This window comes from Sus scrofa, chromosome 6 (genome assembly GCF_054392235.1).
Source record: "Sus scrofa isolate SSC_HxYL_T2T_F1_AM1 chromosome 6, Sscrofa_HxYL_maternal_Yorkshire_Landrace_v2.0, whole genome shotgun sequence".
NCBI lineage: Eukaryota > Metazoa > Chordata > Mammalia > Artiodactyla > Suidae > Sus > Sus scrofa.
Window position 1 is genome coordinate 1,143,958 of NC_139388.1, and position 16,403 is coordinate 1,160,360.

At 63.4% G+C, this 16,403-nt stretch overlaps 2 protein-coding genes and 1 long non-coding RNA gene across 18 annotated transcripts; 1 reads left to right on the top strand and 2 right to left on the bottom strand.

Annotated features, from left to right (window-relative positions):
* Window positions 1-1,988: 1,988 nt before the first annotated feature.
* On the bottom strand, window positions 1,989-3,565 carry LOC146402130 (uncharacterized). The gene is made up of 3 exons (XR_014805226.1): window positions 3,386-3,565; window positions 2,680-2,781; window positions 1,989-2,126 (listed from the first exon to the last, which is right to left on the bottom strand). It is a non-coding gene; the product is annotated as an uncharacterized LOC146402130 (long non-coding RNA).
* Window positions 3,566-3,639: 74 nt separating this feature from the next.
* On the top strand, window positions 3,640-7,672 carry SPATA2L (spermatogenesis associated 2 like). 2 transcript variants are annotated; one of them, XM_084958166.1, is made up of 3 exons: window positions 3,640-3,721; window positions 3,969-4,272; window positions 5,827-7,672. In XM_084958166.1, the coding sequence occupies exons 2-3, from the start codon at window positions 3,970-3,972 to the stop codon at window positions 6,769-6,771; spliced, it is 1,248 nt and encodes a 415-aa protein (XP_084814292.1). In that variant the 5' UTR covers window positions 3,640-3,721; window position 3,969; the 3' UTR covers window positions 6,772-7,672. The 2 variants fall into 2 exon arrangements, with proteins under 2 accessions (XP_084814292.1, NP_001171389.1); NM_001177918.1 differs by lacking the exon at window positions 3,640-3,721 and having other exon boundaries at window positions 3,970-4,272; window positions 5,827-6,771.
* Window positions 7,673-7,675: 3 nt separating this feature from the next.
* On the bottom strand, window positions 7,676-14,552 carry CDK10 (cyclin dependent kinase 10). Of its 15 annotated transcripts, none has more exons than XR_014804788.1 (13): window positions 14,425-14,552; window positions 12,625-12,697; window positions 11,935-12,006; window positions 11,200-11,302; window positions 10,967-11,048; window positions 10,796-10,863; window positions 10,248-10,300; window positions 10,011-10,080; window positions 9,492-9,551; window positions 8,988-9,197; window positions 8,770-8,909; window positions 8,525-8,577; window positions 7,676-8,311 (listed from the first exon to the last, which is right to left on the bottom strand). XR_014804788.1 is itself a non-coding variant. In XM_013994156.3 (13 exons), exons 3-13 carry the CDS (start codon window positions 11,951-11,953, stop codon window positions 8,211-8,213), a joined length of 873 nt encoding a protein of 290 aa, XP_013849610.1. In that variant the 5' UTR covers window positions 11,954-12,006; window positions 12,625-12,697; window positions 14,463-14,552; the 3' UTR covers window positions 7,676-8,210.
* Window positions 14,553-16,403: the final 1,851 nt, after the last annotated feature.

A 16,403-nucleotide genomic window follows, 5' to 3' on the forward strand; every position in this document is an offset into this window, starting at 1 on the left:
GGACGGGCCAGCTGACTTCCTGGGGCAGCTGCCTCTCAGGAGCCTTTGTGGCCTGCCGAACAGAACCCCAGGCAGGCACCCACCACTTCCCCTGCCCTGACCTCAAAGCTCTTGGTCCCTGAATCCTTGGCTCCCACCCCTGCCCTCTCCAGAGGAAGCCCCCGCCCTGGAAACACATCCTAGCCAGCCCCGCAGCCTCGGGAGGGGCGATGCCTCTGCCCTCAGCCTTGGTGCTGACGTCTCGAGGATGGGGTTTTAGAGCCTCCCTTTCTCAGCGCAGGGAGGATGGAGGTGTGTCTGGAGCTAAGCCTGACCTTTCGCGTACCTGCTGGCTTTGGGCCTGGGCGGAGATCTCGCGGCTCTCACACACCCTGCTGGAGACACCGGTCACACAGCCCTGTGCTGCTGCTTTGCTGTGTGACTCTCGGCCAGCCCTTTAGCCTCTCCCAGCCGATGGCCCCTCCGGAAAACAGGGAAGAACCGTCCGTTCTCACGCTGGAAATCCTGTGATAAACAAGGAAAAGGCAGGAGCCCCAGGTAGAAAAACAGCAAAGGTTATGAAAAGCCTTCTTCAGAAGAGCGGGTACAAAGCTCATAAGTCTAAGCGCCGTTTAAAGTCAGTTTAAAAATCAAGAGGGAGGTCCCGTCGTGGCGCAGTGGTTAACAAATCCGACCAGGAGCCATGAGGTTGTAGGTTCAATCCCTGCCTTAGTGGGTTAAGGATCCGGCGTTGCTGTGAGCCGTGGTGTAGGTCGCACACGCGGCTCAGATCCTATGTTGCTGTGGCTGTGGTGTAGGCCGGTGGCTACAGCTCCTATTAGACCCCTAGCCTGAGAACCTCCATATGCCGCGGGAATCGGCCCTAGAAAAGGCAAAAGGACAAAAAGTAAATAAATAAATAAAATAAAAATAAAAAATCAAGAGGAATTCCCGTCATGGCACAGCAGAAACGCATCCGACTAGGAACCATGAGGTTGCAGGTTCGATCTCTGGCCTCACTCAGTGGGTTAAGGATCTGGTGTTGCTGTGGCTGTGGTGTAGGCCGGCAGCTATAGCTCTGATTTGACCCCTAGCCTGGGAACCTCCATATGCCACGGGTGCGGCCCTAAGAAGACAAAAGACAAAAATAAATAAAATAATCAAGAAATGCAGGAGTTCCCATTGTGCAGTGGAAACATGTCTGACTAGGAACCATGAGGACACAGGTTCGATCCCTGGCCTCGCTCAGTGGGTTAAGGATCTGGCGTTGCCGTGAGCTGTGGCGCAGGTCGCAGACGAGGCTCAGGTCGCACGTGGCTGTGGTTCTGGCGTAGGCTGGCAGCTATGGCTCCGATTTGACCCCTAGCCTGGGACCCTCCATATGCCATAGGTGTGGCCCTCAAAAGCAAACAAGAAAAAAAAAGATCAAGAAATGCAAATTAGGACAGCACAAGACTGAACATCCTGTGCTTTGAACTGGGAAGAGGGAGGAAACTGGACCATGCAGAGCAGGGCAGTGTAGCAGCCGGAGCCTCGCACGCAGCGCAGCAGTATCCCCTGACCCGCCAACCCAGCAGCTCTGCTCCCAAGATCACGGAGTACCTGCACACAGCTGGAGTTGAGGCAAGTGGCGCCCACCCCCCCACTGCCAAGTGACAAACCAGATCACTCCCCGGCTTAAACACCTAGCAGCCGTCTTGCTTAAACACCTAGCAGCCGTCTACTGCGCTCATGAGACTTCCGCTTCTGCAGGGTTCAGTGGGGCCCTCATGCCTCTGGCCCAGCCCAGCATCCGCTAGCTTAGCTGCCCGGGTGGGGCGACCCGATGTCGAGGGGTTGGGGTCGCCTGGACAATCAGCAAGGACCTTGGGGCTGGCAGAACACGGCGGAGGCCCACACCAGCTTCCTGTAACCAGCTGCTGCAGCAAGAAAAGACCACTCACTGCGGAGCTTAGAAACGTGCTCTCAGGTTCTGAGGTCTGAAATCAAGGTGTCAGCACGGCTGTGCCAGGCAGCCCCGGGCCAAGGACGGGGCCCTTCCCTGCCTCTTCCAGCTTCCCAGTCCCTGCAGTCTCTGGCTTCTTCGCCGTCCGGGGGCTACGTTCCAAGAGTGGACATCTCAGGACAATGCACTTTTATGACTTGACCTGGGAAGCCACACAATGTCACTTTCCTTGTGGGTGGAGGACAGTGCAAAGACCTGCCCCAGGGCAAGGGTCACCCTGAGGCAGAGCCGTGCTCCCTGGAGGAGCACACGGGTTAGGTGCAAACGCCTGGAGCCACACGCGGCAAGACACGACAGTGAGTGCAAAGCCAAGAAGGAGAGCGGAGTACAGAGCAGAGCACCGCGCGGACCTGGAGGCGGACACACAGCCCTTCACACTGAGGAGAACAGCGGGGCGAGGTCCACATGGCACGAGCGCCTCTGCTGGCGGAGGGCGCTACGGCCGCGGCCAAAGGCACTTCCGCTCATTGCAGAGGCCCTGCATCTGCCCGAGACCAGGCCGAGGAGCGTGGCCAGCTCAGCTGTTGTCCACACAAGCGCTGATGGCTGCAGCTGGAGGTGCGGGAAGATAAGCTGTCCCCTCAGCGTTGATGTGGCCCCAGGGTGGGCCGTGGGTTGAGGAAACAGCAAGTGAAAGACTTCCACCTTGAGCGGCCTCAGCACAAGACGCAGAGACTCCCGGCTTAGTTGCACACCTTTTCTACAAGTCCGGCCTTTGAGGTCGCTGCAGGCCAGCGGGCGATGCGCTACCAGGTGAAAACTGTTAAGAGACATCTTCCTGCAGTCGGAGTCCATCTCTACAAAGTGGCCTGGAGAGGTAAGGACCCAGGCAGGGACGCCGAAAACAAGACCCTCCTTGCCCTGAGCAGGGACCTCCCCGATGGCTAAATCCTCCTCCACCCAAGAGGCCTTAACGCTGAGCTGAGCAGAAGAAACGAAAGCACGGACATTAAAACGTCCCTTGGAAGCTGTGGCCCAGATTAGGCCTGGGAGATCCACAGCCCTGGTCAGCTTGGGCGACCGTGGGTGGGGTGCCTGGCAGTGACTCTGACCTAGGGAGGAAGGCGCCTTCACACCGCCTCAAAGACCCCCCTCCCCCCGTCCCCCGCCAAGATGCTCTCGGGGACCGGGGCTGTGCCGGCCGTAGGAAACCAGAAGCCACAGAAAGACTCCCAGGCCGCCCACCCACCCTGAGGTTACGGAGTCAAACGCAACCAAGACGCAGGTCACGCCCACCTGCAGCGCCGGCCCCGCCCCAGCACAGGTTCCGCCCCTTGCTTATCTGGCCAGTCCTCGTTAGGCGAAGAGGAAGGCCCCGCCCCATCTGGTAGCCCCGCCCCTCGCCCCGCCCCCTGCCTCCCGCCCGGCGGGAGCTTGAGACGCCCCTACACTCGCGAGCACCTGCTTCCTCCGCGGCTTGGCGCGCCTAGGGGCCCAGCTCCTGAGGTCTGCGTCCGCGGAAGAAGAGCGCCCCGGTGGGAGCGCCCGGTGGGAGCGCCCGGTGGGGACACGGGCGACGCGGGGCTGCCGCAGGTACAGGTGCACCCAGCCGGTGATCCCGGGCCCGCACCAGGCCCCTCCCCGTCCGCTTTGGCCGAAGGGGCGGTAGCCGAAGAGACCCCGCCCAAAACGTCACGGCCCAGGCCGATGGGCAGGGCCGTCCCCGGCGGAAGCGCGTTGCTGCTGGAGAGGCCCGAACTGAGCGGCCGGCACTGGGGGACCGCTGGGGACAGACAGGTAACACGATCGCCCGCGGGGCCCACAGCACGATCTGGTGGGTGAGAAGTGGTCTCTGCTAGGGAGGGGAGCCTCTCCTGGCACAGGTCTCCAGGGAAGGAGATGCTGCAGATACCAGGGACGCACAGCTGGCGGTGACACCGTCTCCAGGCTGGAGGGGGACCTGCAGATGCAGACGGGGGCTCTGGGGGCGCACAGCGGGAAGGGAGGGGCCTCTGGTTCTTGACAGCCTATTCCTACCCGCCAGGATGGGCAGCAGCTCGCTGTCCGAGGACTATCGCCTGTGTCTGGAGCGTGAACTGCGGCGCGGCCGCGCGGGCGTGTGCGGGGACCCGTCGCTGCGCGCCGTGCTCTGGCAGATCCTGGTGGAAGACTTCGACTTGCACGGGGCGCTGCAGGATGACGCGCTGGCTCTGCTCACCGATGGCCTGTGGGGCCGCGCCGACCTGGCCCCCGCCCTGCGCGGCCTTGCCCGCGCCTTCGAGCTGCTGGAGCTGGCCGCCGTGCACCTGTATCTGCTGCCCTGGAGAAAGGAGTTTACCACCATCAAGGTAGGGCGCCAGGCCTTGTGCGGGTCCCATGCCAAGGCTGCTGGGGGCTGGCCACTATCAGGAGGGCGGCTGCCGTCAGGGCTGAGGGACTTCAGGGTGTCCGCAGAGGACTCCGTGCGCTGAGGGTCCTGGGCTTGCTGGAGCGTTTCTTGGCTGAGTCACTCCTAGGGCTGAGAGCATGGTGTGTGGAGATCACTGCCAGGGTACTTGCCTTGTGGGGGCCTCCTGCTCCTTAAAGCTTGCATTGCTGTCCTCCCCAAGGTGACCTTGTGGCCCCGGTTGGCACAGAAACCCTAGGACAGGCACATGGGAGGGACTTGAGGGTCCAGGTCACCTCAACCCCTCTGCGACATGGACGGAGCCCATTTGTACAAAACATGGAAAGAGAACCTGTTCTCTGAGGCAGGCCGGGGCTGGGTGGAGGTGCCCCTGCACGCCCTAGGGGTGCCCACTAAACAAGAACCTAGTTCACCCCTGGCCCTGGTGGAGGCTGAGCCCAGGGCCAGCATGGCCCCTCTAGGCGAGCTGCACACTGGCAGGAGGCAGCAGGCTGCCCTGCGCCTCTGAGCTAACTGGGAAGAGGAGGAAGTTAATGATGTCACTGGGCCCGTGGGCGCCTGCCTCCGCCTGTTGCCATGGCAGCGGCAGCAGCCTCTCTCTGGAAGGTGAGCTCTGGAGCCCACTGCTCCACTGGGGGACCCATGCTGGTCTGAGGTTCAGTCAAGACCAGAGGGCAGGATCCAGCCCCCAAGGGGGCCAAGGGCAGAACCGGACAGACAGGCCTGCCTTGAGGTGCTCATGGGCTTCAGTGCTGGGCAGACCTCGATGGGGTCTGGTTCTGCCTCCTCCCGCCTGTGTGGTGTGGGGCGAGTTACCTAATCGTGCCGAATCCACTTCTTCCTCTGCGGAACGGACACAAGAGTGTGGGGCGAGGGCACAGCCCTGAGCACACCTGCACGGCGTGCCCCATTGGAGGTCTGTCATAAGCTGCAAGCTGAGGAGCAGGGGTCCCAGAGTCAAGAGCTGCAGACGAACTGCCATCACCATCCTAGGAACCCTCCGAGTTCCCTTGCAGCCCAGAGCTGCGACAACTCCAGGTCCCCTCGGTGTGACGTCAACGGCTCGCCCTCTGTCCTGGTGCGGGAAGCGCTTAGAAATCAATGATCCCAGTTGAGAAGGTGTTTAGGAGGCTGCCTGGTCAGAGGAGCACACAGCACGGATGTTTCTGTGTGTTTGCCCAACCAGAACTCAGCAGGTACACAGGAAACTGATTAGAACGGCAAACCCCCACCGGTGAGGGGGTGGAGGGGACCCAGAAGGCAGGATCTATGCCCCAGGTGAAGTCTGGTAGATCTTTTCAGAATTGAGATTCGTGGGCTTGCCTTAGCCCACGGGATCAGAGCGCCTGGGGGTGGACCTGGGCACCTGCCCACAAAGTTCCTCTGGAGGGAGCGTCAGTGCAGCGCGGCCCGGGCCGGCCTGACCACCTGGGGCCTGAGGCTGCCCAGGTCTGCGGGAAGACGGGCTGCTGCTGACCTGCCCCCTTCCTTGCAGACCTTTTCCGGGGGCTACGTGCACGTGCTGAGGGGCGCGCTCTCGGAGGACCTCCTCATCCAGAGCTTCCGGAAGATGGGCTACGTGCGCAGGGACGCCCACCGCCTCATGGTGGCCGCCCCGCCCCCCGCCCGCCAGCTGGTGCAAGTGGCCCTGGGCTGCTTCGCCCTGCGCCTGGAGTGCGAGATCCTGGGCGAGGTGCTGGCGCAGCTGGGCACCAGCGTGCTTCCGGCCGAGGTGCTGCTGCAGGCACGGCGGGCCAGCGCCGACGTGGCCTCCTGCGTGGCCTGGCTGCAGCAGCGCCTGGCGCGGGAGGAAGAGCCGCCGCCCTTGCCCCCTCGGGGCTCCCCGGCCGTGTGCCGGGCCCGGCTGGACCTGTACCGGGACCTGCAGGAGGACGAGGGCTCGGACGAGGCCAGCCTGTACGGCGGGCCCTCGCCAGGCCCGGACTCGCCCGCCGCCTCGGAGCTGGCCTGCCGGCCTCTGTTCTGGGAGCAGAGCGCCCAACTGTGGGGGTCGGGGGGCGGGGCCTGGGGGCCGGTGGAGGCCAGCAGCCCGCCGTACGAGGCCTCGGAGGAGGAGCTGGAATCCGAGCCCGAGGCCTTCTCCTTCCTCTCCCTGCGCCGGGAGCTGCTGAGTCAGCCGGGAGACCTGGCTGCTCCCCAAGCTCCCGGCAGCCCCGAGCGGGCCAGCCCCCCGCGTGTGCATGGGCCGGTCCCCGAGCCCCTGGGCTACCAGGCCCACAGCTGCCTGGCCCCTGGTGCCCTGCCCACCCTCTGCTGTGACACCTGTCGCCAGCTGCACGCTGCCCACTGCCCCGCCCTGCCCGCCTGCCGCCCAGGCCACGTGCTGCACGTCCTGCGGGGGAACAGCCAGCGGCGCCTGTGGCTGCAGAGGGCACAGGTGGATGCCCTGCTCTACGAAGGCCCTGGGGCCCAGCCGTAGGCCCAGCCAGGCCCTGGGCCAAGGGCTTTCTGGAGACACTTTCTGTGGTGCTCTTCTGGGCCTCGTCCCTCCTCAGGCCTCGGCCACTGGCCACCCTGCCCCCCCTGCCCCCCGAGGAGTCCTGCGGGCAGGGGTGGGTCTGCCCTCCAGAGAAGACTCTCTGCTCAGGCCAGCCCACCCCATCCTGGGCACCAGACCCTTGCCAGGGTGAGCACGCCTGTCCTCAAAAGGACCCTCCCCTCCCCCTTCAGCCCTCTTCCCACCCTGGCACAGGCCCCAGCTCCTGCCGTGCTCCCCAGAGTTGTCCAGGTGGACAGCCAAAGAGGAGTGTCTTGGTTCAGGTGACCTTGCGAGCCCCCGAGCTCTGCTGAGACCCCTCTAGGGGCTGCGCCAGGTACACAGCTAACCTGGCTGGGGAACCTGGCCCCACGAGTATCACAGGCCCGCGCTGAAGATGAGCGCCAGCCTGAGACCAGCCCACGCGCCCCAGTCACAGTGGGTGGGAAGCTGGGCCTGCGCGTGGAGCGCGAAGCCAGAGTTCCAGAGTGAGGGCGGGGACAGGCTGGAGGCTGCCACCCCACGTCCGGGGGAGTGTGGCGGCTTCTCCAGGAGCCCCCCTGCTGCCACTTCCCGCTTCCCGTCGCTGGCTCTGGAGGGCAGGGTGGGAGATCTCAAAAGCACCCCGCCCCCAGGCGGGCTCCCCAGCTTCCTGAGCAGCAGGGGGAGGGGCTCCCAGAACCACCAGCTCCCAGGGCTGGGGGCCGAGGGTCTGCTGACCTGGGCCCTGGGGCAGGTGCCTTCCTTTGGTGCTGGCCCCTCCTCACCCGTGACCCCGCCTAGTCTCGGTCCCACCTCCACGCGAATCAGAACCTTGAAGTACATTAAAGGACACTGGATTCCACTGTGTCAGTCAGGAAAGCATTTATCTCTGGGGTCCAGCCAGCACCAAGCGTGCCCCTTCCCCCGGGGCCTCATTGGGGAGTGGGGACATGGAGCAGCCCCCAGCCCAAGGCTCTCACCCTGGGGCTCAGAGCAGGCTGACTGCCCCTCCTGATGCCTCCTTCCCGCAGTGAGTCCTGCCAGCTCACCAGGGGTCACCTCAGCCTCTCCCTTCCTGGGCAGACCCTGGTGCTCAGGCAGGGAGAAGAGCGCCCACGTGGGGTCTGCTCATCCTAGGCTAGTGACACCCCCAAAGACGGGCTCAGCGATTTCTCCTGGGAGGCGAGGGGCCGAGGGCGTGGCAACAAGCTGCAACCACCAGTTGGTGCCACACAGCCTGGCGGGCCAGCCTCAGCGTCCGCCCTACAGGGTGCACCCAGCGTGTCCACAGCCTGCTGTTCCGGGCCAGCACTGGGCAGAGGCGCAGATGTGGGCGGTCAGCTGGAGCAGCCGGTCGGGCTCAGCTGAGGGCCGAGCTGGGTCCCAGGAGCCCCCGCCTGTCAGGGCTTGCAGCGCCGGCTCTGGCTCTCGGCACCCGAGGACGTGGGGGCAGGCTTGTTGCGATGGTGGGGGAAAGTGGGCATGAGCTCCGGCTCGCAGGCTGCGGGGAGGGAGCTGCTCAGCACTGGGTGGGTGGGGGGCTCCCCGGGGGCAGGGAAGTCCCTGGCCCTGAACCCCGCCTGCATTCACAGTGGGCCCCAGGGGCCCATGCCCCCCTCTGCTCCCCTGCAACTGTGCGCGGGTTATGTGCCCCAACAGCCCAGCCCGGACAGCAGGGCCCCCCACCAGCTGGAGGCAGTGGGGTGACACTCACGCAGAGGCTTCTCCTTGAAGTAGGAGCTCTCCAGGCAGTCGCCGGCCGTCGCCCTGGAGAGAAGGCCTTGCTGTTCACGGGGCCGGGGCCTCGCCACGTGGGGTCCCTCACACCCGCCCAGAGCAGCAGCCCCTGGACCACCCGTCTCCACAGGCCAGAGGCGCGGCCTCCGCACCGTGTCTGGGCGGGACCCTCCCGGGCGCGGCGTCCCCCGCCCCCGCCCGCCGGTCCCGGTCTGTCAGCACCTTTTCTTGGGGTCGTACATGAAGAGGAGGTTCAGCAGGCGCAGGCCAGCCTCCGAGAGCCACGGGAACTTGTGCTTGAGGTTGTTGTACGGCTGCTTCCGCAGGCTGTACTGGCCGACCAGCGGCAGCTGGGAGAAGCCCTGTGGACAGCGGAGGCGGCAGGCCATTGGGGGGGGTGCGGGGGGGGCAGGAGCGGGGAGGGCAGGGGCGGCGCTCACCGGCCAGATGTTCTCGCTGGGGGTCCCCAGCAGCTGCACGATCAGGTCCACCTGGTGGATCTCAGAAGTGCCAGGGAGGAGGGGCTTGTGGGCCAGCAGCTCGGCCAGGATGCAGCCCACTGCCCTGCAGAAGACAGCGGGCTCATCTCAGGCGCCTCCCGGTGCCCGTGACCCATCTGGTGTGCTGGGCTCACGAGGACAGGGGCAGAGCTGGGGGGAGGTCGTGACGGGGTGAGCTTGTGACCACAGGTTCTCTGCCTGAGCCCCACGACCTGATCCCAGCAGGCCCCTCTGGGTGACCCACGAGGGCAGGCCTGCAGTGCCAGGGACGCGTGGATGCCGAGGCCGGCTCACACGTCTTCTTGGGGTCCCAGGCGGAGGCCTGGGAGCTAAGGGCCTGGCAAGACTCCATCCCCACTGCTGCCCCTGCCGGCTCCCATGGGACCACCAGCTCCCACGGGACTGCCCCCCCCCGAGGCCCTGAAAGTGGCCGCTGCCTCTCACCACATGTCGATGCTGGGCGTCTGCATGGTGCTTCCCAGCAGCAGTTCGGGGGCTCGGTACCTGCGAAGAGAAGCCGCACCTTGGGTCTGGCAGTCTCTCTCCTCCAGGAGAGCCTCTGCAGGGCAGTGTGGCTCTGGGCCAGCCCGCCTGCCAGCTACCAGCCTCACGATGCACATGGCAGCAGTGCTGGTCACTGGATGGAGTGCCAGCCTGCTCTATGTCAGGACCAGTGACACATGGCAGAAGGTGTCTGACCCCGTTGTGCTCAAACCTCAAGGGAGAAGCAACTACACAGAGGCCTAAACCGTCCTGTTGGCCTCGGTGAAGCCACGCCTCCTTCCCACGCTGCTCACAAGCCGGGCTGGAGGCCTGGCCGGGGCAGGGCCTGGCCCCGGGACAGCCCTGACAGCCCTGCTGTGTTCCGGGGAGCAGTCCACCAAGGGTGACCAGTCCCTACAGCTTACAGTACGACCCCCAGCAGCACCCCGCCACCCGGCACCCCCGGTCCCAAGGACTCACCAGAGGGTGACCACCTTGGGGGTCATGGGCTTCACTGGCGTGCCGTAGGCCCGGGCCAGGCCGAAATCCGCTGTGGCAGAGAGACGGGAGGGACAGTGTCACCCAGCCAGGGCCGCCCACCACCGTCGGCAGCCACCGAGCAGCCAGCTTGTAGTCTTCCGGGTGCTTATGGGACCAGTCACCACCGCCTCGCGGGGGCGCTCGCAGAGACCCCGCCAGAGCCAGCACCTCACCCACCTGTCTTCACGCAGCCCTTGTCCGTCATGAGCAGGTTGGAGACCTTCAAATCCCTAAGACGTCAAGAGCCCCGCGGGACAGTTAGGTTGTCAGCCTCACTGTGACACCTGGGACGTGTCTCCTGCTTGAACTTTCTAAAAACCAGGCAGGGGCAGGCCGGGCGAGGCCATCTGGCAGCTGGGAACACCAGGCCTCTCAGTACCCAGCAGAGAGAACGGCAGAACTGGGCCGCTCCCCACCCAGGCCGCGCGAGGCCGCTCCTGTGGGGCCCTGCTCCAGGCCCGGAAAGGCTCTCCTCCTCCCCCTCCAGTCTCTGCCCTCCTGGCCCCGCTTCCCAGGCTCCAGGAGGCTGTCCAGGCAGCCGCTCTCAGAACCCGACTATACTCACACCACTGGCCCTTGGGCCCTTCCCTCAGGAGCAGTTCCAGAACCTTTACTGCACTGGGTCAGGACTGACCGTCACCCTTCCCGCGTGTCAAACCATCACTCGTCCGGGAAAAATGCCTCCTGAGGCCCCGCCCCCAGCCAGGCCCTTGGGCCCCACCCACCTGTGGATGATGAAGTTCTGGTGCAGATACTGGAGGCCCCGGAGCACCTGCAGCACAATGCACTTGACCTGTGCAGGGGGCCGGGAGGCCTCAGTTAGGGCGGCCTGTGTTTGGCACAAGTGTTCCAAACGAGGACTCGGGAAGCTCCCACCAGGGCCCCCAGCTTTGAACCTGGGCCTCAGAGAAGGGGGTCGGCATGTTCTCCAGAAGGCTGGCCAGGTCTTGCTCACAGTAACCCATCACCAGGAAGATGCTGCGGAAAAGCGGGGAAAACGCGTGCCACCTCCTCCTCCTTCTCCTCCTCCCAGGTGAGCCAAGGGACCCTCCTGGGCCAGCAGGAGGGGCACGGCCATCCCAGGGTAAACAGGAGGGGCGCCATGCAGGGCAGCAGACAGCCCACTCACCTCTCCAGGTGGTTCCCCACAACCACCTCCTTCAGCTCCACGATGTTCGGATGGCGGAGGCGAAGGAGCAGCGTGATCTCTCGAAGGCTGCTGATGGGGACCCCTGCAACCCAGCCTGGCCTCAGCGAGCGCCCCCTCTGCAGACAGGGAGCCCCCGGCCCGCATCAGCTCCCAGGGACTCCCGCCCCCACCGCCGTCAGGGCTCTGCCAGCTCCCTCGGGGAGACTCGAGGCCGCCCCAGCGAGCACTTTAACTCTTCCTTCCTCCATCCAGCGCCAGACAGCAGCTCTGGGCACCGACCACCAGGTTCCGCAGCAGCCCTGGAGCAGGGCAGAGCCCTGACCACAGCGGCAGCCAAGGAGGGGCTGGGGTGGTCAGCAGGGCCGTGGAGCACACAGTGGCTGCCGGCCCAGGCTCGGCTGGGGAGAGCCCGGAGAGGGTGACGCAGAGGCGCGACACACGGTGAGGCAGCTCACCCACCACAGGGAGACAGATGACGGGGACAACTGGCACAGGGCTCAGGGTGGCTGAGGCCTAGAGGGTGGGGAGAGTGGAGGGCTGGAGAAGTACGGGCCAGACAGGCAGGGCCAGGCTGCAGCCGAGAGCAGCCTCCTGTAACCATCGTACCAACGCCCCTGGGGAAGCGGGCAGGACTTGGGGGGTCTCGGGCAACTCTCACCTCCCCACCTGCTCCCAGCCGAGCTCCAGGTGGCCCAGCGGCCTCTCCCCACTCACCGTCCTTCTCCTTGTCCATCCGCACTTTCTTCAGGGCAACAATCTCGTCCGTCTGGGTGTCCCGGGCACGATCTGGAATAGAGACTCCTCTGGGATAGAATCCGAGCCCGACCCCACTGTGTGCCCTCGGGCCTCAGGGGCCTCCCGTCCTCCTCTTCCTTGACCCCTGGGTACCCTGTGCAGGGACGTGTTCACTCTCTGCAGGCAGCACCCGCCCCGCTGGACCTGCGCACCCTGGGGAGCCGCTCCTTTGAGCCGCTACAGGGCGCCTGTCATAAGAAGGGCCCTGTAAGTTTCCCCCCAGAGCTGGTTTGCGGATCACCGCTTCGTATTCTGCGCCCGCTGTGTTTAACAACAAATAAGGGAACAGATCTCGAAGAAAGAACCCTTGTTCTGTGCAGAGTTCACTCCTCGAGGCATCGTGCTCAATGCCGCAGCTTCGGAGCACACAGCACCGGGATGCACACCGTGTGCCAGCCGCTGCAGCTGCAGCTCTGGCAGCTTTTAGAGGCCGTGCTCTCTCCGGCCGTGGCAGTTACCTCCACTCACGGGTGCGAGTCACTTATTCAGAGGTGGTGTAACACCACAGCGATTACAGCAAGGACTAGAGACCGTCTGGCCTCCTCCAGCCCTGACACAGCTAGAGCTGGATGGCCCCTGGGCCCCGGGCCGCCCATCACGGCCACTCACACACGATGCCGTAGGTGCCTTCCCCGATGCGATTGAGCTTCTCAAACTCCTTCACGCTCCGGCACCGTCCCAGCTGAAAGAGAGGGGTGTTGGCCGGGAGGGACTCTGGCCGCTAGTGGAACCAAAGATGGACACGGACACTCGACGTGTGCCAGGGAGCCAGCTCATGGTCTGCTCGCCAGAAAGAAAGGGGACTGCACCTCGCGTTTGCAGGTGAGAGAACGGGGTGATGATGCCAACCTATAGAGGCAAGTCTGACCACACCCCTTCATCCCCAAGGTCCACGTCCACACCTGTGCTGCCTACAAACGGCTGTCACCTGTGGCTAAAATGAACTACAGTGAAACCGAAAATTCCTTTCCTTAGCTGCAGGAGCAATGCGTGAGGTGCTGGATGGCGGCCACGCTGTTTGATGCGGAAAACATCATAAAGCAGGTCTAAACTCTGCTCTGGACGTGGAAAAAGCATCTACTAAACACAACGGAAATGCTTGTGTTCCCAACAGCCACACATTACGTCTTTCTATGGATTCCATCTACTGCCCAGGGGCACGGGGCCAGCGGCTGGCCGTGATTCCCAGCCTCCCTTGCAGCTAGGTGTGACCCTGTGACCTAACCCTGGCCAAGAGGATGTGCGCAGAAGGGACAAGCACAACCTCCTGGTCAAAGGGAGCTGCTGCTGCTGCTCGCTTTTCTGCCCCTTGCAGCAGGCTGGGATCTCGGTGAGACACAAGTGGGGGGGTGTGGCCCGCCCTACGGAATGTTCGAGGAGGGAGAAGATGGTCCTGTACTTAGGCCACGGTGCTGGGGGCCTGCAGCCTGATGCCCCTTCATTAGCAGAGTGAGTGGGCACTTCGACTTGGGTGGGAGCAGCACCGGGCAGCACGGTGCAAACTCTAACAGCCCATCTCCACCCTTTGCTGCCTCTACTGAGCTCCCCAGTCGCACTTCCTGGCTCAGCACAAATGCCACCCCTTCTAAAAATTTCTTCCTGGCCCGAGGTGAACACAATTCTTCCTCTGAAAGTCCTTCCAGTTTGGCCTGGAAGCACCTACTCCTGTGAAGTCTGAATGGTCCCCGTCAAGGTGTGTCTTTGTCACTGGGAGCAACTGCTGCGAATCTCGGCGATGAGAACGGCAGTGGCTCTTGCGCTCCCTCAGCCAGTCTGTCAGGATCCTTAATGGGCACTGAGGTGGCCGCTCAGCACATCGGCAAGTAATTAAAACAATCCACCGCCAGGTTCACACCTGCTCCTGCACCAGGCGCCTACCTTGGCAAAGCCACGCCACACCCCTAAGCTTCGCCTTCCTCATGTAAACAAAGAGGCCCCTAGAGGACTAAGCACCAGTAACACACGCAGAAGCCCCGCACGAAGGAAGGTGCAAACGAAGAGGCCGGGTCAAGACGGGGCCCCGCCCGGTCATGCTCCGCCCACACGAAGACGCGCCTCCAACTTTCCCACATTTATGGCTCTTCTCTCGCGACACGGGGTGCCCGTCTCGGGCGCCAAAGAACCCCCCGCGCTGGAGCGCGCTCTTTCGGAGGCCGGCGGCTTGAGGGCCGGCCGGTCCGCTCCTCGCGCGGGCATGACAAGCCCGACGGGCCGCTCACCGGCCCGAGACCAGAGTCCCGGGCGGCCGCCGCCGGCTTTCGCGCCTGCCGCGAGGAACTCTGGGACTGTCGTTCCCACTCCTGCCGGAAACCTGGGCGCTTTAGCGCGACAGTGAGGGTCCTAGCGTGTTGCGGTCCCGCCCTACTGCAGTCGAGGACTAGAGCTACCCCGAGCAGCCCCTCGTCGCACCCTGTGCTCCGGAGGCACCGTGAAGAAGCCTTCCTTACGGATACACTTCAGACGAATCTGCTCCGACTCGGGCTCCGGCTCGCCCATCCCGAGCGCAGCCCTCGCTTCCCGTGTGCGCAGCCGCAGACGGCGTTTCTCCGAGCAGGCGCCGGATTTACTTCCGGGGCGTCCCCTCCTGAGCGTCGGTTACCAAGGGGACCTCCCCAAAACCCCTGAAGACCTCCGCTCCTACCGTCTGCTCAGACCACGGAAGTTCTGGCTTTATAACTTTTTTTACCCCCGCCTCGTAGCTTGCGGAAGTTCCCGGGCCAGGGTTCGAACCTGCGCCACAGCAATGACAAGGCCGGATCCTTAGCCCGCTGGGTCACCAAGGAACTCTGACTTTTAGTTTTAAATAAACTGGGCACCTGACCTGGCTGGGTTGCTGAGTAAAAGTCCCCGGAGAAAGAGGAGGCGGAAATCGGAGGGCTACAGTGGGCTGAGCCGGGCTGTGGTGGCTGCGGGGTTCTGCAGGGTTCCGGGGCGCTGCAGGGCTCAGGGGGACTGCGGTGCTGGGCGGGCCAGGGGCTGCAGTGCGCTGGGGGGCCCGAGGGTACGTTGTGGTCGTGGGCAAAGGGACCTGCGCTTTAGGGTTCCCCCTTTGGAGCATTGGTGGGCTGACCTGAAGCTGTACCGGGGGGGGGGGGGGGGGGTACCTGGTCAGGGCCTGTGGGGACGGAGAGCAGAGTGGGCGTCAGAGAGAAATGTGGAAAGAATGGCCAGGACGCCACTGGACGTACCCTGGGACCAAAGGGCTACCTAATGCATCCGTGTCGAGCACCCACTGCGCGCTCGGCCGTCAGGCTCTGCCCCCGTGGACCCTCCATTCTAGCTGGAGTGGTTAGCATGAGAGCTACCGGTGCTAGGGGGAACACGAGGCAGCGCAGTGAGTGGCCGCCGGAGGGGGTACAGTTTCTCCCGTGAAGGGGACTATACCGTCAGTGCTAAAATAATGTTAAAGACATTTGATAATTATGACCTTAATCATGAGTCAAGATGATTTGTTTCAATTTAAGCGAATTACCATATTCAGTTCATTCCGGTCATTTTTGAATCCTGATAGTTTATAGCTAATAATGAGGTTAGTTTTTAGATTATTTGAGATGCTCAGGAGAGGGGTAGGAGGAGGGCAGTTTCTAGGTCAAATAACAGGAATGCAACAGCTACTAAGAAATGTTATGGAGAAGGGTACGTGTGCGTACAAGCCCATCTTTCGATTTTTCTAAGTATTCAGCTGTGGCGGTCAGAACGCATACATGTGTTTAAAGATACAGAGTTCCCTTAAGGATCTGGCATTGTCACTGCAGCGGCCTGGGCCGATGCTGTGGCTCGGCCTCGATCCCTGGCCCAGGAACTTCCACATGCTTTGGGCAGGGAAAAAAAATACAAGCCGTGATGTTAGCAGTGTGTTAGCAAGGGACGTCACTACGAGACGTCTCTCTCCTGGGTGGTACCGAAACTAACCGATCAGAAGCCAACTGTACTATTACGACTAAAGCATTAAGACCCTCACCAGTAGACGGAGAAGCAGAGACCATGGGTAAAGCCTGCTGATGATGCCAGGAACTCAGCAAGCTGACACATACGGTCACCAGACGAAAGGGGTGTGAGCTCAGGCAGGCAGGGCACACTCTCCAGCCACCCAGAGGGGGGTAGACCCTGCCCCTCGGGCTCCTGGTGCAGATGGAACAGCTGTGGCGGGGTCCCCTGAATGGCCCCTCGCCAGCAGGAGCCCTCATCCACCGCCAGACAGAGAGGGACAGCTGTCAATTCAGCTCTCCTGACAAAGCCACTTCCAAAGTTCTAAGTGCCGTGGCTGCCACCCCTCCCACATTGTTCTGCACCCTTTAATCCCTGGGTCAGGTTACACTCCCCCTAGGAGCCCCTAGACCCTCCAGGGACTGTGCATGTCCCTCTGGTTGGACCTGACACCTTCAGGG